This window comes from Ahaetulla prasina, chromosome 1 (assembly GCF_028640845.1).
Source record: "Ahaetulla prasina isolate Xishuangbanna chromosome 1, ASM2864084v1, whole genome shotgun sequence".
Lineage (NCBI taxonomy): Eukaryota > Metazoa > Chordata > Lepidosauria > Squamata > Colubridae > Ahaetulla > Ahaetulla prasina.
The window spans coordinates 351685616-351706057 of record NC_080539.1 but is presented as its reverse complement, the minus strand read 5'-3'; the positions used below and the strand labels follow the sequence as shown (position 1 = coordinate 351706057).

The following is a 20442-nucleotide window of genomic DNA, read 5'->3' as shown; positions in this document are numbered from 1 at the left end:
CTGAGTCTTCGGAGAAGGGCGGGATATAAATGCAAATTTAAAAAAATGATAGACATAGGGTTTAAATAAGCAATCAAATCATACTAGGAAACAATATCAATATAAATCGTAAGGATACAAGCAACAAAGTACTTTTGGGGGGGGTGAATTAAGTATACTGAGCTCATATCGGTGATTTCAGTGTGTTAAATATGACTCCATTTTATAGATGGTAGTCAGCTATTCCAATAAAGCAGTCTTTCTGGGCATGCTGGCTGGGGAATTCTGGGAATTGAAGTCCACATATCTTAAAACTGCAGAGGTTGAGTAACACTGCAGTAGAGTATTATTCCAAGGAGCGAAAATTGACTTCGGATCCTGACAAATATGTTCCTTAAAATTCCCAGCCACCTTAAGATGTGTGAACTTCAACATTGAGCCATGTTGGGGCAGTGGTTAGAATGCAATACAGCAGGCTAATTCTGCCAACTGCCAGGAGTTCGATTCTGACCAGCTCAAGGTTGACTCAGCCTTCCATCCTTCCAAGGTCAGTAAAATGAGGATCCAGATTGTTGCAGGCAATATGTTAACTCTATAAACTGCTTAGAGAGGGCTGTAAAGCACTGTGAAGCGGTATATAAGTCTAAATACTATTTGCTATTGCTAACTCCCAGAATACCGCAGTCAATAATGCTGGTTAGGTATTCTGGGAGTTGACGTTCACACATCCTAAAGTTATTGAGGCTGGGAAACACTACTCTAAGGGGAAAACACATCCATGCACAAACACTTGCAATTAATAAAATGATGATTTGTTAATACGGTAGTAACATCACCATCACCCTTATTCTCATTATTACTAATATTGTGGAATGGATAATTTAATACAAAAGACTTAGCTCTTTATTACTAACTAAGAGTCAATGACAACTGCTCATGTATGCATCCCATATTATGCCATATTGTAATTTGCCTTACAGTAAAGAGGGACAAAAAAAGGGAGATGCGGTGGCTCAGTGGCTAAGTGCTGAGCTTGTCGATCGAAAGGTCGGCAGTTCAGTGGTTCGAATCCCTAGTGCTGCGTAACAGGGTGAGCTCCCATTACTTGTCCCAGCTTCTGCCAACCTAGCACTTTGAAAGCATGTAAAAAATGTAAGTAGAAAAATAGGGACCATCTTTGGTGGGAAGGTAACACCCTTCCATGCGCCTTCAGCATTTACTTATGCTGGCCACATGACCACGGAGACGTCTTCGGACAGGGCTGGCTCTTCGGCTTTGAAACAGAGATGAGCACCGCCCCCTAGAATTGGGAACGACTAGCACATATGTGCGAGGGGAACCTTCACCTTTACCTAATTTGCGTTATCCTGCAATCCAAATTTAGACCCGGATCAGTCAAGATGGTTACAATAGGATGCCTTGATCACAATCTATAATTACAGCCTGGCTGTTATTAGCTTATTTTATCCACAGTCTAGTGTATCACCAAAAATAGAGATTTCACCAATAGTCAGCTTTAGTCTCCATAGTCTGGATTTAGAACAAAGTGAGTACTGCAAGACACTTTCCACTTCTCCGTCTTTCTTTAAACTCTCCACAGTGGTTGCATGGGAAATAAAGCTATTTTTATTTGTGCAATTTACCCATCAAGGAGACAGAGAGGTGGATGAGATCAGCCCTTTTCCACTCTAAATGCAATGAGTCATCTCTCAAATACACCCCCAACCCATTCTTTGGTGTTTTGTTAAAGAATTGGTCATCACAAAGGTGACTGGGTTATTGCTGAAAAAGAGGAGGCCTGGCAATCTGCTGTTGTCAACTGTGGTTTGCTGTGCTGTTTGATTGTGTGTGTTCTAAGCTCAGGGAATTGAATGCCACATAGTGGCTCTGCTCACATTCTACTTCTGTTGATGATTATTATGGACAGAATTTTGTGGGGCTGCCACAAAGAAGAGGGAGTCAAGCTATTCTCCAAAGCACCTGAAGGCAGGACAAGAAGCAATGGGTGGAAAACTAATCAAGAAGAGAAGCAACCTAGAACTAAGAAGAAATTTCCTGACAGTTAGAACAATTAATCAGAGGAACAACTTGCCTCCAAAGGTTGTGAATGCTCCAACACTGGAAGTTTTAAAGAAGATGTTGGATAACCATTTGTCTAAAGTGGTGTAGGGTTTCCTGCCGAAGCAGGGGGTTGGACTAGAAGACCTCCAAGGTCCCTTGCATCTCTGTTATTCTATTTCTATTAGAGTCAACACAGTACCTGGATTTGTTGAACCATGTTTCGTAGCTGTACCAAGAATTCTTTGGCTTCTTTGGCTCTGTCTGAAAGTCCATTCAGGGCCTGGGATAGCTGGCTCTGCAGGAAACAAGGAAGGAAGAGGAAATGGGAATCAAAAGAACATTTATTTCCATATACGTTTCCTAGATGTACTAATTTATATCCCAGCAGATTCCTTCTTTTCCATTCCAGTGCCAAACATGTTAGGGAACCAAGCCATCAGTTGAAGCCCAGAGCAGGAAATTAATCAGAATTGATTTCCACCAACATGTTAAATGATTCAGTTTATTATATTCCATTGCACTCCTTCCCTAAAAACAGTTGCTATCCAGTTGGAAATGTTATTCTCGTTCTATTAGCCACTTTTTACAGAATAGCAAGATGGAAATCCCAAAATAAATTGAATGATCCCATGACTACAAGGAGGAACAGAAAGTGCAGGAAGCATCAACTAATTACTTCTGCATGTACTCAGTCCAAAGTCCCAACACTGGAGGGAATTAATCAATCGAGTTCTCAATATAATTCAGTCCATTGAAGTAAATGAAGACAGGATGAAAATCTAATAAATAAGACAAAGCAAAGCAGAATTTGGGGATCATCAATCATTTAACAACCCCATAATCCCTTTTGGAGTGGAGTCTGGGTAATTGAATGGAGCTAGCAGAGCATTTAATGGCTGGATGCCCTTCCTGTCACCAGTGTGGAGCTTTCTTCAGCAGATATATTCTCATTGTGCCCAGAGAAAGAAATATCTGCCTATACCTACGATTGAACTCATAGCCTCCTGATCGTGAGGCGAGAACTCCACCTCTAGGCTACTGCACCACTCTGCTTGGGGATGTCTTCCTTAAGTAGAATAGAATAGAATAGAATAGAATTTTTATTGGCCAAGTGTGATTGGACACACAAGGAATTTGTCTTGGTGCATATGCTCTCAGTGTACATAAAAGAAAAGATACGTTCATCAAGGTACAACATTTACAACACAATTGATGGTCAATATAGCAATATAAATCATAAGGATTGCCAGCAACAAGTTATAGTCATACAGTCATAAGTGGAAAGAGATTGGTGATGGGAACTATGAAACGATTAATAGTAGTGCAGATTCAGTAAATAGTCTGACAGTGTTGAGGGAATTATTTGTTTAGCAGAGTGATGGCCTTTGGGAAAAAACTGTTCTTGTGTCTAGTTGTTCTGGTGTGCAGTGCTCTATAGCGTCGTTTTGAGGGTAGGAGTTGAAACAGTTTATGTCCAGGATGCGAGTGATCTGCAAATATTTTCACGGCCCTCTTCTTGATTCGTGCAGTATACAGGTCCTCAATGGAAGGCAGGTTGGTAGCAATTATGACAAATAAAACATTTCTGATGATCACGTGGCTCAGCTGAACATGGGCGGCAGGGGGGTGTCATAGATTTTTGCTACCGGTTCTCCGAACCTCCCGCCACCATCGCTACCGGATCTGGAGATCCAGTCCGAACCGGGAGGATTTCACCCCTGGTGTGGAGCCTTCTTGGAACTGCTGAAAGGACTATGTTGTAGATAGAAGGTAGATTTGACTGTATCCCTCCCCCTCTGTTGAGAGAGAGGGCTGTTCAGTTTTGACCCAGATGGCCTCCTTGACCCCTCTTTCAAACCAGCGGTCCTCTCTGTCCAAAATGTGGACTTTGCTGTCTTCAAAAGAGTGGCCTTTGTCTTTCAAATGCAGATGGGCTGCTGAATCTTGTCCTGACGGGTTTGTTCTCCTATATTCAAAGTAAAACAAGAAAGTCCAGTTGCTTCTTGAAAAAGCACCTTTGGGACAACCATGACCTGAATGAGTGCATCACATGCGTGCATCACATGCGTGCACCAACACTCTGTGCATGCACAAAACCTTCTGTGCATGCATAGAGGGTAAAAAGTAGGTGACTTCCTGGTTAAAACCAGGAAGTAACAATGACCAGGTGGGTGAGTGGAGCCTTGTGCCATCATTGCTACTGGTTCTCTGAATCACCGGCCATCATCGCTACCGACTTGGCCAAACCAGTCCAAACTGGGAGCATTTTACCCCAGGTCTTGGGTCTCTACATTATATTGTTGTCTACTCTAAGGCCTGGATCTTTCAGTGGGATGTCCAGGGGTACCAAATTTCAGATGTCACCTCCCTTAGCGGGTAATGGGCTTCTTGCCCTCCTTGGTGCCTGCTTGATGCAGAATTCAAGTCAATCTTCACTCCTTGACTTGCTGACTGCCTGGACTAGTCTCTGAAGTTTCTTGCCAAGGTTTTTTTGGAAATGGTTTGCCATCATCTCCTCCATAGGTTTCAGAGAAAGTAACTGTCCAAAGATCCTCTAGCTGGCATCATGCCCAAAGCAGCACTGCAGTTGGGTTTTTAACCTGGTGCCTTCACCACTGTACAAAACTACAGTAGCTCTCTATTATATTAAGGTTCTTTTAATTACAAAATAAATTGTAATTGTTGAGAATATTAATTGAATAAAAGATTTGGAAACGACCTTGGAGATCTTCCAGGCCAACTTCTTGCCCAGTGCAAGAATCCACTCCTAGAACGTTGAGGTAGGAGACGAGCAAACACAGTTGGAGGGTAGAGTTAAACACACCATCAGTTTGGAGTCCTTGGATTGTCATAAAAGATCTAAACCCAACTCCCCTTGAATTTCATTAACTTTATCTAGCAACACTTTAGTGTTGACTAGATTCTTGCATATAGACTTGAGTAATAAATCTTTCTGAACTGCAACTTAACCTATGGCCTGATCCTTTGTTCCTGACAATAGCAATAGCACTTAGACTTATATACCACTTCACAGCCCTCTCTAAGCAGTTTACAGAGTCAGCATATTGCCCCAACAATTTGGGTCCTCATTTTACTAACCTCGGAAGGATGAAAAGCTGAGTCAACCTTGAGCCTTGTGAGAATCAAACTGCTGAACTGCTGGCAATCGACAGTCAGCAGAATTAGCCTGCAATGCTGCATTCTAACCACTGCGCTACCATGGCTCTTATATACAAACCCCAATAAATGGCCATTCAGCCTCTGGTGAATACCTCTGATGGAGGTAAGTCTATCACCTCTCTTTTGTTAGTGAATAGCTCTTACTGTTGGAATTTTTTCCTGATGTCCAAGCAAAAACACTTCCTTGTTATTTAAACCCATTGTCTCTTGTTCTGTTTTCTGGAACAACAAATAAATATGTCAGCTCCACCTTCTGCAACACAGCTTTTTCTGTTATGTCAGCACAGCTATCATGTCTCCCTATAGTCTTGTCTTCTCCAGGCTAAACATACCCAGCTCATCCAACTGTTCCTCAAATGTTTCTCATGATTTTTTCACAATGATCAAGCTGCAAAGCAAAGGCTTAACCGCAAATGTAATATGTATTTCCAGTAATGCCTTTACGTTTCAATGAAACCTAGATATGTGTTTAGAAAACTAAAATGATGAGTGGCTTCAGCACAGGGTTTTCTTTGGAACAAAATATATAAATAGAATATATCTCTATATTTCTGGAAGGCTTGGAATGTTAATGCAGTGCATTTTGCACTTTAAAAAAAGATGGCAGTTTGGTCTGGTGATGAAGGCACTAGGTTAGAAATTGGGAACTGTGAGTTCTAGTCCTGCTTTAGGCATGAAACATGTGTGGGAGACTCTCTCCCAGGGGCCAGTCATTCTCTCTCAATCCATCTCACACCTCGCAAGGTTGTTGTTGTGGGTAAAATAGGAGGAGGAAGGAGTATTAGGTATGTTCGCAACCTTGAGTTATTTATAAAAACAATAATGGTAGGATTAAAAATAACTTTTCAAAAAAAATTACCAGTTTGCCTACTGGTGATTGTTTTATGTAGACTCCTCCACACAATGTTAACCATTCAAAGGCTACATGCAGTGGGAATGTCATGTCTCAAAGCTAATACGGCACATCTAACTTGGCATTTAACCCACATTCAGGCAGACAGACCCAACACAGCTAGATTAACTACTTCACTGCAGGCAACAATGAACACACTCAGGAGCTGCCTTCTGCAAACACTTAGAAACCGTAGCCTGTGTTTATGTCTCTCCCCCAGGGTTTAAATTCTAGGTCTTTTGTCCCAACTTTCAAATCAATAATAAGAGGTTGTGGGATGGGAAGATTGAGATAGTAATGGAGGGAACTGTAGACTTACATAAGCAAGGGACAGAAGGGATGTGCGTTGGTAGTTTATTTCATAAATGTCAACTCAATCTAGCTGGTGAAAAAAAACTTAGGAGACACTCTGCCTTAACAAATTGACAAATTTGTTAATTTGTGAATTAAACGAATGAAGTAACAATTGGAAATTCCTCTTGCAGTTTCCAAAATTTTGTTTTGTAAAGGCACGATTCTATTTTTAACCCCATACAAAATGGGGTGAAGGAGGGATATTTTTGTGGGCAGGTCTCTCTTGAATGGTTCCTGGAGCAATTCTGAGAAGACAGCAGTTGCTTCAGAACTGGAATTTCTTTTTTTTTAATTTTTATAATCTATACACTTTTAGCACTCAAGCTCTTTCAGTCAAGATGGTGCCTTGATTGCAAGAGGGAAAATGACAAGAAAGCAGTAAATGGAGCCGAGGGTGGCAAATTACCTTCACTTTAGTTATCTGCTCCTTGCAATCAATCGCTTCCGCATTATGTAAATTGGGCATTAAGAAGATGATTCAATGTAACCTTTTCCAACCTGGTGCCCTCTTCATAGGTTGGAGCTAGCTCCCAGAATCCTCATCTAGCATGGCCTGAGGAGATATAGTGCAATCTATCTGGATGACTTGAGTCCAAAACCAGGGAAGGTTTTTAATGATGAGTAAGATTATTCATTATTAATCTTTAATGATTATTAATGATTATTAATTTTATTTAATTATTTATTATTAATAATATAATAATACATTATTATTAATTATTATTAATGCTGAGTAAGGTTAATGAGTAAGATTAAGGGACACGGTGGCTCAGTGACTAAGACGCTGAGCTTGTCGATCGAAAGGTCGGCAGTTCAGGGGTCGAATCCCTAGTGCCATGTAATGGGATGAGCTCCTGTTACTTGTCCAGTTTCCGCCAACCTAGTAGTTCGAAAGCACATTAAAAAAATGCAAGTAGAAAAATAGGGACCACCTTTGGTGAGAAGGTAAGACCGTTCCATGTGCCTTTGGTGTTGAGCCACATGACCATGGAGACATCTTTGGACAGCGCTGGCTCTTCGGCTTTGAAGCAGAGATGAGCACAGCCACCTAGAGTCAGGAACGACTAGCACATATGTGCAAGGTAGCTTTACCTTAAAATTAATCAGCAGGGCTCAAAGGCATACAACTACCAAGAACCATTAAACTGGCAATCTCCATGTTTTCCAAGAAGGAGAGCTGCTGTTTCCTTACTGAGTTGGCCAACCCTTTGCTTAGCTTTCCTTGGCCTGTTGATTTCCAGATGTTTTGATATTGCAACTCCCAGAATTTCAAGCTCTTAACCACACTGTCTGGGAAACCTGGGAGCTGCAGTCCACTGTGGAAGGTCTCATATTCATGAAGCTTTCTGGTTCCCAGTTTTTGGTTTCTAGGCTCAAAACAGTTTGGAAAGGAATATAAAATAAAACAATCAGTTCCTCCCAAATTTCCACAATACTCTTCTGGGAAGTTGCCTTAGGAATATTTTTCACAATGTGACTGTCCTCTTTTGTAAAAAAAAATGTTTATAAGGATCCAATGCAACATAAAGGTAACAATCATGGGAACTTTTGTACAGTATTGCAAGGAAAAGAAAACAGAAAGGTAAACTTTGGAAAAGATGCCTGCATAGAATAGGGAGATAGATTTTTTTTTTCATCCTCTCCCATTTTTCTAGTCTAAAATTGTGCTTCCTGTCTTAAAGAAAGTGATCTGGTACTAAAAAATTGTGTTTGCTTAGCTTTTAAGTTTTGATTTGAAAAAAGATTTCAAATATTGATGCAGGACAATATCAGATAGCTCCCTTGTGATAGTTAAATACTGTAGTATTCAATGGGAAGAAGCAGGGGATACTGAACACTAAATGCTGAGAATGAGTCGAAAGAAAAACCCCATCATCTTCAGGTTTCTCTTGTTTGTGGGCTCTCAGAAGGAAAAGGTAGACTGTACTTCTGGTCTATGTTCATGTGGCATGTTGGGTCAGATAGTGATCTTGGTTATATTATTTAGTCCACATGGGAATCATTGAGAAGGCTACCAAATTCTGGGATGATTGAAAGTCACAAACAATGAATAGCCATCTTAGAACTGACAAGTCTGGGATAAGTAATCAGAATAGAATAGAACCATGATGGCGAACCTATAGCATGTGTGCCAGAAGAGGCATGTGTGCCAGAAATGGCATGCAGACCCCTCTCTGTGGGCATGAGTGCCATCGCCAGCTGCTGTTCTGGTTTCTGGCACATGCATGCGCTCCGGCCAACTGAACTTCGCTCGTGTCGGAGCCCCGGAAACCCAAAGATCAGCTGGTGGTGCACATGCGTGAGCTGCCCACCTGGTCTTCCGGTTTCCGGTGTTCTGTCACATGTGAAGACCAGATAGTTGGTGTGCATGCATGCGCCGGAAACCAGAAGACCAGGTGGCTGGCACATGCATGTGCACTGGCCAGCTGATCTTTGGGTTTCTGAGGCTCTGGCACACACAAAGATCAGCTGGCTGGGTGCATGCACACATCAAAAGCCAGAAGAGCAGCTGACTATGGCACACGTGCCCATAGAGAGGGCTCTGCATGCTTCCTCTGGCACACGTGCCATAGGTTCGCCATACTGTTTCCGGGGCTCGGGCATGTGCATTCTAGTTTGGGCACTCGGTGCTGAAAAGGTTCACCATTACTCAGAGGTGAAATCTACTTACCTTCTTACTGGTTCAGAAGTGCACGTGCCACACACATGTGCTCACTTCACTCATGTGTGCACATCACATGCGTATCCAGACCTTCTGACCATGCGCAAAACCTTCTGCGCTTGCACAGAAGGTAAAAAACACATTACATAATGATATCTGGTCGGGTGGGCGGAGCTTCACTCCACCATCGCTACCGGATCGCCGAACCAGCGGCCATGATCGCTACCGGATCGCACGATCCAGTCCGAACCGGGAGCATTTTACCCCTGCCATCACTAGAATAGAATATTTGTAGCTCAGCTCAGTGCCGGATCATGTTACCTAGTTGGGTAATGAAACAACTGCAAGAAAACAACCAAGCTTTGAGTGCATCAAGGACCCCACATTGAGTAATCACATTTTGGAAAAAGCAATTGTAAGACAGAAAAATGATGTTGGTCAGATAGTCTAAATATTTTTAGCCTATAAAATGCTACTTAAATGTTTGGGGCATTAAGACTCATACCTGGGCACCAGAATTGAGTGTCAAATGGCCAAGCAATTCTTGGCAAGTAAATGAGTCTGCCTTGCTGGACAAAAAGAGCAGGGATTTTATGTGTAGTAAAATATAAATCTTCTCTTCTTCTTTAGGTGTGTCAATAGTCTTGGGATCATCGAGACTGGCTAGAAAAGTTTTCCTCTCTCTGGCTTGTGACAGCCAGAGGTAGCATGTTAATTCTTTTAACAATGAGAAACAGAAGCAAAGAGAGAAAGTTTCAGAATTAGGGTGTAGGGTAGGTGAAGATGAGAGATTGGCAATGTTGATATGTTCAGCTTGGAATCACACAGTCTAGGGGTTTAAAGAGTCTCTCTCCAAAGGGTAGTGAGTCTATTCATGGGGAACATGCAGGTAGTGGGCATGGTTAAAGCCACTGGTGGGATGTCATTTGAATTTCTTTCAGAGGGTTTTTGAAATTAGGCCATGATCAATCTCAAGTCCGGGCCCAATGGGAAGGTCAATGGAAAAGAATTTCTCCAACCTGATGGTGAAACATCCCCTGAGCTGAGGGAAGATCCACCACATTTTAAGAAAATCTGTCCTAAGAACCTCACTCCCCCCTTGTAAAATTTATCCTTGTTTTCAAAGGGTGGGTTTCATCCTTTCCATTTCATTCCCTTTTTAATTTGTGCAAATGGGGAAAAAAATGAGTTGCTGGAATTGGAAAGATCATCTTGTGTGCAGCGACTGGAAACATTACTAGGTTAAAACCCTATTCTTTCTTCCTCCCGTTCCATTATCCCCTTCCCACCTGCTCAGAAAAAAAAAGAGTTTTGAAATGAGAAGGCAAATGGATGAAGCCGAAAATTAATAGACAGGAAAATGACCATGACCTTAGCTTGGCAGGAACATTCAATGCAATGCTTTGCTACTTCTTTTCTGGACAATTTATAGCAATGTCATCATTAAGAACAAGCTTGCCAGTGGCTGGGTTTTTTAATTATAATGACACCATTCATCAGCCTTGCCCCATTTAACTCCCCCACAAAGAAATGTAAAAAAAACCACCACCTCGGGAGGGGTTATAAGGAAGCTTTCTAGGGGCTAAGCAATTCCAAGGAGTGTAGGAATTAGATCTATAACCACTCATAAACTAAGGGATAATGGAGGTGGGTGAGTGGTTTTGTTTTCAAGAGAGGGGGAACTCTTGGAAATGTACAGTCATTCTCCCACAATGTTTAGAACTGGAGCTGCAATCCTATATGCATTTATTTGGGAGTGGCATCTATTTCATTTACTAATACTTACTTCCAAGTAGTCAGGCATAGGCTATGCACACTCTCTTCTAAGTACCTTTCATTGCTATCACTAAGATGGAATAGAATAGGATAACAGAGTTGGAAGGGACCTTGTAGGTCATCTAGTCCAACCACCTGCTCAAGCAGGAGACCCTATACCATTTCAGACAAATGGCTGTCCAATCTCATTTTAAAAGTCCCCAGTGATGGAGCACCGACAACTTCTGAATCAGGGGTGGAATGCTACTGGTTCGTTCTGGTTCAGGAGAATCGGTACTGATAAAAACTACCAGCTTGGGCGAACTGGTAGTAAAAAAAAACAACTAGCGGTTCAGTTAAACCAGCAGTTTAAAAAGCTACTGGTTCCTCTGAATCGGTATTTCCGACAATCAGCTGTGCAGCGGGGTTTCGCTTTGCTAGAAAAGCAGGAAACCCTGCTTTCTTGCAAAGCTAAATCGTGTGCCACAGCTGATTCCACTCCTTGCTTCTACTTACCTTTCCAAGCCTCCTTTTGACATGTACTGCGCATGGGCAAGCGTGCATGTGCACATTTGGTGTGCATTGCGCATGCGCACACAGCATGCATTGGATGTGCATTGCGCATGAGCATGCAGTGCACTTTTGGCGCTCAGCACACATGCACCGGTAGCGAACCAGTTCGGATTTCACCACTGTTCTGAATGCAAGCCATTTCACTGGTTAATTGTTTTCATCATTAGGAAATTTCTCCTTAGTTCTAGGTTGCTTCTCTACCTGATTAGTTTCTATCCATTGTTTCTTGTCTTGCCTTCTGGTGCCTTGGAAAATAGTTTGCCCCCCTCATCATTGTGGTAGCCCCTCAGCCCAACTACCTTACAGGGTTGCTTTTGTGAGGAAAATAGGAGATGGAAGGAATATTAAGTATGCTCAATAATAAAGGTGGGTTACAAACAAATAAAAAATATGTTTAACCAATTAAGTGTGTACAACAACGGCCTGTTTATCAATTTTGAAATTATTGATACAATTGCATCTAAGCTCTGGCAACTGCAGCAATTCCAAGATTTAATAAAAGACACGAAACTTAGCATTACAAAAGCCCAGATTTTTTTTTAAAAAGCACTTTGATTGGCTTGTTTACCTAGAATTATGTGCAAGCAAAGGACTTTAAAATTTAAGATGTCAGAGAAATTAATTTATTTAATTATTTGTATCACTCTTGTGGGCTAACACCAATACCAATACAATAAAAGGTCCGTGATAAACCCCCAAATTAAACTTAATTAAGTTAAAATTAAAATCAAAACATCTACGGCAAGTGAAAATTAAAGCCTACTGAAACTGGAGCATCATTTCGACAAACAATAGAACTAACGATGCCAATGAGTATACTATATGCATATTTGTTTTATAGGTATAATTTAAGATGGCTATAAAATCTGACCTCCCTTAGCAGGCACCTGGGATTTTACTAGGCCAAAATATATCCAGGGTATAGCTAATGATGCTAACCTTTTAAAGTGGTATATACAAAAAGCCACAGTACTCATGACAGAAAGTGTTACCTTTAGAAAATGTAGAAGGAAGTGTACAGTACATACTTGTTTCTGGTCAGTGCTACTGAAGGTGATTTGTACTATGCCCAATTTCTGAATAAGGGAATGGGACCGTTTGCATAACTTCCAGGAAAAAATGTCATTCACTGAATGAAGGTCTGAACATAGCTTTGAAACCACATATTACCTACCACCATGCTCTTTCCTTTCAGGGTAAACAGAGGGAATAAGAATGATTAACCAAATAAAATAAAGGCCTGATATTAAAGAAAGAACAGAAACATAGCTCAAAATTAGTTCATATTCTCACCACTCACTACATCCCTCCATATAATTCTACCCTTGTATAATTACCCTCCATATAATTTTACCCTCATTTCATTCCTGTAAATAAACCGCACGGTATGGACAGATTTGAACCCAGCAGGTTAGAAACCAGGAGACTGTGAGTTCTAATCCTGTCTTAGGTGCAAAGCCACCTGAGTGATCATGGGCCTGTCATTCTCTCTCAGCCCTAGGAAGCCAGCAATGGCAAACACTTTTGAAAAACCTTACCAAGAAAAATACAGGCACTAGTCCAGGCAGGCACCTGGAGCCAAAAATTGATCTGAAGGGTCAGATTACCCCACACCCACACACAAAAAGCTTTTCAAATAGAGATAGTCCCTGACTTACAACAGTTCATTTAGTGACAGTTCGAAGTTACAGTGGCAATGAAAAAAGTGACTTATGATCGTTTTTCACATTTATGACCATTGGAGCATCCCCATGGTCATGTGATTCACATTCAGACACTTGGCAATTGGTTCATACTTATGATGGTTGCAGTGTCCCGGAGTCATGTGATCTCCTTTTGTGACCTTCTGACAAGCAAAATTCGGGAAATCAGATTCACTTAACAACCGTGCTACCAATTTAAGAATGACAGAGATTCCCCTTAACAAATGTGGCAAGAAAAGTCATAAAATGGGGCAAAAGACATTTAACAAATTTCTCACTTAACAACATAAATTTTGGGCTCAAATGTGGTCGTACGTTGAGGACTACCTGTAATCCGAGGCTAAGAGACCATTCATAGGATTTAAACAGGAAGACTGGGGGCCAGTCTGGCCCTAAAATCCAGGCAGAAACAAAGAAGTTCATTATTTTTCCTCAAGAATGCCTGTTAGGCATGAGGACAATTTGGTAATATTCTCTTCCCTCCCCCCTTCTCATTCATTCCAGGCATCTTTCATTCAACGGTTCTGAGAGATTATTTTTAGAAAGATGGATTACTTTTTTCAGCTTTTGAAAGAGATGAAATTGTTTGCCTTCCTGTTTCTTCTCGAAAGAATATTCCAGCACAATCTGACTAAATCATCTGCTGTTGCTCCCTTTGGCATTTCCCAACCGTCAGATTCCTGTACTGTCCACTTCGGCTCTTGTGTCGAAGGGATTCCTGAGCTCAGATGACCTTGAAGAAGATCCCACCACCCCCAGATTGTAATTAGCAAGCCATCCTTTGTGCCTCGATGCCCACTGTTGCTTCAGGGAGAAATGAGATTACTGGAGCAGAGTGAAAAAGGCCTCTAGGGAGGGAGAGAAGCTAAAAGGAAAGCAGGAGGAGCTGGATGGAGGAAGGGAAAGGGCAAGAAAACAGAGACAGGATTAGTTAAAAGCCCCAGCCATTCAGCCATGGGCTCCCAGCTTCAAATGTCAAAGGAAAATAGAATGCAGAATGAGGTACTATAGTTAGGTGTGTTCCAGAAAGGAACATATTGCTTTTTCTTCGGTGTAGAATGTTTTTCTGGCCCGAGGAGGTTAAAATAAGTTGACTTTGTATATAATATACAAATGGATGAAGACTATTGCTTAACACAATGTAAGCCGCCCTGAGTCTTCGGAGAAGGGCAGGATATAAATGCAAAAAAAAAAAAAAGTGCATATCTCTTTACAGGCCCGTTACTGGAGTGTGGAGAAGAGAGGTATGCCCAATTCTTCCTTAATATTTCCCCTCTCGCACGTATAAATATGTGCCCCTCACATGTGCTGTCCAGATATGGGTCACACAGTATGCTAAGCCATAGCATGGATGAAGGGTCTGTGGTTATATTCCTGTGCACCAACCTCCACAACATTTGCACAGTGTTGTGCCTAATACTAATGGGTTTGGCATCCAGGCGTCCTCACTCTCACTCCCCCAACCAAACTGATTCCACATTTAGCTTTAATTATACTTTGCTTGATGAGCAAATTGTACTCTCTCTGGTCCCACTGGGTATGTGACTGGCTGAGGGTGGGCTTTTAGAAAAGCAAGTTGGAAGAAAATGCAGCCATGTGTTTGCATATGTGTGAGAGAAAGAGTGTGTGTGTGTAATGATAATTAGGAAATATGCCATCTCTCTACACCGAGCAGAAAACCCAAGCAAGATTGGGAGCCTATTAGAATCTTAGCTGCTGTGTATTGTCACCAATCCCTTGATATCTCTTAGGCTCTTGATGGACCTACAGTTGATCATTCAGGGAAATGAGAAATAGTATCACTTTAATTCATTTTAAAAGGATGATTATGATTTTTAAGCTCTGCTTATGTGGGTTAAATGTGGGCAATTATACCGTGGTCCAAACCCCTGCTCAAGTGGGGGTTTGGACTAGAAAATCCTGCTTAAGCAGGAGACCCTATACCATTTCAGACAAGTGGCTATCCAGTCTCTTCTTAGTGATGAAGCACCCACAACGTCTGAAGGCAAGCTGTTCCACTGGTTGATTGTTTTCACCATTAGGAAGTTTCTCCTTAATTCCAAGTTGCTTCTCTCCTTGGTCAGTTTCCATCCATTGTTTCTTGTCTTGCCTTCTGGGGTTTTGGAGAATAAGTTGACTCCCTCTTCTTTGTAGCAGCCCCTCAAATATTGGAACATTGCTATCATGTCACCCCTAGTCTTTCTTTTCTCTAGACTAGTCATACCCAATTCCTGCAACCATATACACTTTATAGTATGTATATAATTTAGTATACAATATGTCTGTGTGGGACAGGAAAGTTGCTAAGGGCTGGGAAGAGCAGAACAATCATGCCAAATGGATAGAACTACATCAAGAATTTCACCAAAATGAGACACTTTTTGTGGGTTTTGAAAAGGTACTTAAAGAACAACAAAAAGGAAGAGTGGGCTGTATATTAGTTTTCAAAGCAGGCAACTACCATCACCATCTCTTACATATCCATAATGCAGGGTTTAACCACCTTTATATTTACCCAACTATCAGGTGCCAGTGTAGAGGGTTCATCCTCATGTCCCACTAAGCACAGAATAGCAAGACTTCGCTAACCATTTTTAAAGAACATGAATATGAATATATGAATAGGTTTTGCAAAAGGATGGCTCTGCCACTAGCCCTTGGAATACTCAAAGTAATACCTCCCAAACAGAAGTATGGCTACCCAAAACCCTTTATTGAGAAAGAGAATGTCCCTTTATTGGGAGAGAATGAGCAAGCGACAGTGGATAGAATCTGGCTCTTGTTCCTGGTTTAAAATGACCAGAGTGCCAGTGGGCCATTGTTTTTTTGTTTTTAATTAAAGTGTTTGTTTATAATGTTCAGTCAAGCATTAGCAGCCAGAGGCACCTGTAGGAGCCAAGTGCTCAGATTTTTCAGCAACCGCAGCCAAAATGGCCTTGGAAGGCATTCCCAGGGGGCGGGGAGAGAATGTGTATAGAGGCCTAGAGTAACTCCTGACCATGTTTTCATCCACAGCATTGATGAAGTGTTATCCATGAAGTGTCACAACTTGTAATGGACTGTAAGGATAATGCTGAAGAAGAGGATGAAGAAGAGGAGGAGGAATAGTTCTCTTATCTGACCAAGGCAATGGTCAGATAAACCTGAGGCCAAGGCTAGAATGAGGATGGAGAAAGCATTTCAGATTTGATCCTCCCTAGCACTCTTGTAGAGTGGCAAAAGTCTGTTATTGTAAACTAACAGTAAAAATAGTTTTACTATTCATGGTTTTGATGTTCAAGTCTGGCCTAACTCAAAGGGTTGACATAGTTCCATAGACACACCCATGTAGGGCTTTTGTTTAACAACAGTGCAAGTGGCTTGTACTGACTTCATTTGAGGATGTTTTCTTTGGAACCTCCAACCTTGAGTTCTCCACCTTCAAATCTACTAATTGTTTTCCAGGATCAGCCAAGGAGTAGATTTTACTATTGAAACCAGTCTGGATTATGGACTAATATTTGTGCATGTGTGATAAAGTGTAGCTTCATTTCTTTTGTGATTAATATTTATTAGTTTGAAATTAAGCTACAGGAGTAAAAGAATGGGAAGGAAAAATTGATCTTGATCTCATGTAACAGACATTTTTTTTGGGGGGGGGGGTTCATCCAGATATGGTTGGTGTACCAATTATAGCCTTACCTGGATCAGGATGCTTTGGTATCCATAATCCATGTCTTTAATTATGGATTTGCTGGTCTACTGCAATGCAGTCTTTGTGGGGCTCCCTTTGTAGATAATCCAGAACTATAGTTGGAACGAAGCCCGGTAACCAGAGTCCTGGTGAGACAATCTCACTAGTGCAGAATAACATCTCTTTTATACTCGTAACACTGACTAGCAGTAAACCTTGAACCCAATTTAAAGTTCTGGTCATTATCGTTAAAGCCTTACATCAAGATATAACAACCAGCACCTTGCCAGAATAGAATCTGTAGGCCCAGTTTAGTAATCACAAGAGAGACTGTTTAAAGTCTGCTCCACTTCCAGGTTACATGGGGAGGTAACCAAATGGCAGATCTTGTCATAGTAGCCCACACATTTTCATAAGCAGGCTAAAACCTATTTCGTTGTGCTGTAAGTCCAATTGATTTGGGCACCATAATGGTTTTTTTTAACAGGACTGAGAAGTCTATGGTATCAGCTGATATCTGTTAAAAATGAGTTTGTTTTTATTCAATTGTTTACTGCCCAGAAGCCTTTGGAAGTGTGATGGTTAAAAATATGAAATAAAATTAGTACATGGATAAAATAAAAGGCTATTGAATTTGCACTGATGCTCAAGGTATAGTTTAAACTATTGTTACTTGTGTACGCCGTTGACAGATATAAATTATGAGGAATTCCTTCCTTCTGCTTGCCTGAACAGTAAACATTATTCTTTGCCAAGACAAACAGAGCTTTGTTCCCTGTGCTGGTTGTGAAGCGATTTCCCATGGTTAAAGCATGTTAACAGGCCCCTGACACTATAGCCAGCTCTGAAACGATGTCACTATATCTACAAAGGTCAGTCCTAGGCTGTTCTTTTGACAGGAAAAGATTATTGGACAGAGGCCACAAAGGGCTTTTTACATTATATATACATTATGTGTAATGGGCGGAACCAATTGGAAGCAAAGAAAAGTAGTTGAAAAGTTAATTTTTCCTCTCTATTAGCAATTTCTAATTTTGCGGGGCCCTAGTGAGATGCTCTCAGACCCTTCTCCTGAATATAGTTTTTCTTCCTCCCCCCCATTTTTTTCTTCCCTCTTCATCTCTACCCACATATTTACCCTCTCCTTTCAGCCTAAATTTAAAGCAACATTTCTCAACCTCAACCAACTTTAAAATCTATGGACTTCAACTCCCAGAAATCCCCAGTCAGCAACAATGGCTGGGGAATTCTGGGAGTTGAAGTCCACATATCTTAAAAGTTGTTGAGGCTGAGAAACACTGCTCTAAAATAATTACTGAGGAACAGACTATGAGACCATTGGAGGATTCTGCTTGACTCTTCACAGTCTTTGCATACAGAGTAAAAAATGAGCCAGCAGCCGAACTGGGAGACCAAAAGTCAGCAGGTGATACTTTGGCAGGTGTCTGACAAGTTAATCCATGGTTTCGATCCAGCAAACTTTGGCTATAACCCAGGGGTACTTAAACAAGTTATAGTGTCTTCAAGGTATGATCAATAAAGTTGAGATGGTGGCTTGGCTTCAGTGGTGCAATTGAAGCTCTCCTTGGTTTTCATTTGGGTTAGCTTCCATGAAGTGTTTGTTGTTTGTTGTGTTGTTTAGCCGATTATGGGCAGACGTCACGGGACAGTCACCTTCTGCACCAGATCCTAACTATGTAATACTGCAGATACCAATCCTATCTCTGTACCCAGATAGCACAGTAAGGAGTAGTAAAAATGCCTGTATGTTCCATAGATATATATGGGATGAGGGGATATTCATCCTCTTTGTAATCAAATATCTCTGCCTAGTTATGTTAGAAATGGGATTGCTACCATGTAGCCTGATCCTATGTGAAGAATAAGACATGGGTAACAAGCATGTGGAGAGGAGAAATGGACATTTAAATGAGAGATAAAAATGACATCTCTTTTGCTCTCCTCATTTATGTTTTGAGGGATAATTCAATTTAAACCAATCAACAAACAAAAACACTACAAAAGCTCAGGATGGAGGAATTGAGAAAAAACTAAAATATGGATTAAAATATGTGGTGTAGAATCTTTTAACTAGAATTCTACCTGGTGTGGTCATAAGAATTATACAGTGTCCCAACAGTCTTAGTGCAGTTTTAAGTTTTTAAAGCTTAAAACTGCACTGACTCTTATGATACCTTGCATCGTAGTGTTATCCATAACACATTATAAACACTAATGTGTTGCTACCCTATGAACTGAAAATCTCCACTTCAGCTTTGCACATATTGGTCCTGCTTCTAATACGTCATGAATATGTAGCCCACTTTGTGAAGAAAATGCATTACCAAGTAGCAGGGTAGCGATAGGGAGAAATCAGATGCAAGCATGTCTAATTCCACATTTTCAAAGCAACACACAACCTGAAATTTAGTTATCATTTAAAATTAATAATTCTCCCAATTATGCAGGCAACACACCACAATAAGAAGGGAAATCTGCACAAAACCCCATATATATTTGTGAGAATTATGTACAAATTTCTATTAGGGAAATTATTTGTAAAAAGCAGATTCACTTGGACATATATCAGTAGAACTGTGCACCTAAATTAGTTCCCCCCCCCCTCCTGTGTAAATGTTCTTTTGGAAAATGAGGAATTTTTAAATTCAACACATCAGACGTGACATACAGTACATGAAAAAATTAAAAATGGAGAAACTGAAATAGGCTAATACACCTTTCTCATGGCAAAAGAAGCAATTCACATTCAGAAAAGAAATTTATTCTTACACAGCTTCTTTCTGCTTCTTCTTGCACAGCTTCTTTCTTCCACATCGCATCCACACATTCTGCTACCTTTAAAGTCTCCCCCAACAGGTTTCATTTTAGCTGTATGCCCCTTTCTCCAAGGACCTTTCCTCACCACCTAGCCAACTAAGAGATTAATTTGAGACAGACTAAACCCTGAGATCTCTGTCAGTGCTCAGTGTTAATACTGTTGAAGGAACTGTTTTGAGCACAACCTTCCTTTAATTGTGTCCAAAATACTTTCTCCATTTATAGAATAAACAACACACTTTGTTGCGTATTTGGAAGTAGGAAGAGCCATTTTCTATATTCAGACCATTTTTTTCGACTAGTGACTTATAATGTTTTCTAGCATCATCCAGCCATCACTGAAGCAATATAAACTCTGTCCTCATTACCATTATATTAGCACAAAGAGAGTTAGGTGATGGTAGAAGCCCTGCTCTTCCCATTTCAGGGATTAGAATCTGCCCGGCAACCTCTAGCTGTACAAAGATTCTGTAGGGAAGTCTATGATAATGTTGCCTAAATGAGGACAAAGGGACATTTAAGAGGAAATGGAAGGCCAGTTAATTTTAGGAGTAATATGAGCATAGGATACTGGGGAAATGCAGCAATCTCATTCCTGATTTTTTTGCCTCTTCCTCCCCCAGCTGCATTCATCTGTCAGTGTAAAACTCACCCCAACAAGCCCTCCAGTATCTTGTTGCTTGCTACTGCAGGCATCTTGGTGCAAACACTTGAATGGCAGCCAACAAAGAAGATGGGCAGGCCGGGCAAAATATGTGACACACCAGCGCAG

General features: G+C 41.0%; 1 protein-coding gene across 1 annotated transcript in view; it reads right to left on the bottom strand.

Annotated features, from left to right (window-relative positions):
* Positions 1–20442, bottom strand: part of TRIM9 (tripartite motif containing 9) — a 66323-nt gene that overhangs the window by 44323 nt on the left and 1558 nt on the right. Inside the window, exon 2 of the mRNA XM_058162792.1 lies at positions 2240–2335. Coding sequence (XP_058018775.1) covers positions 2240–2335 — 96 coding nt within the window. The remainder of the gene's footprint in view (positions 1–2239; positions 2336–20442) is intronic.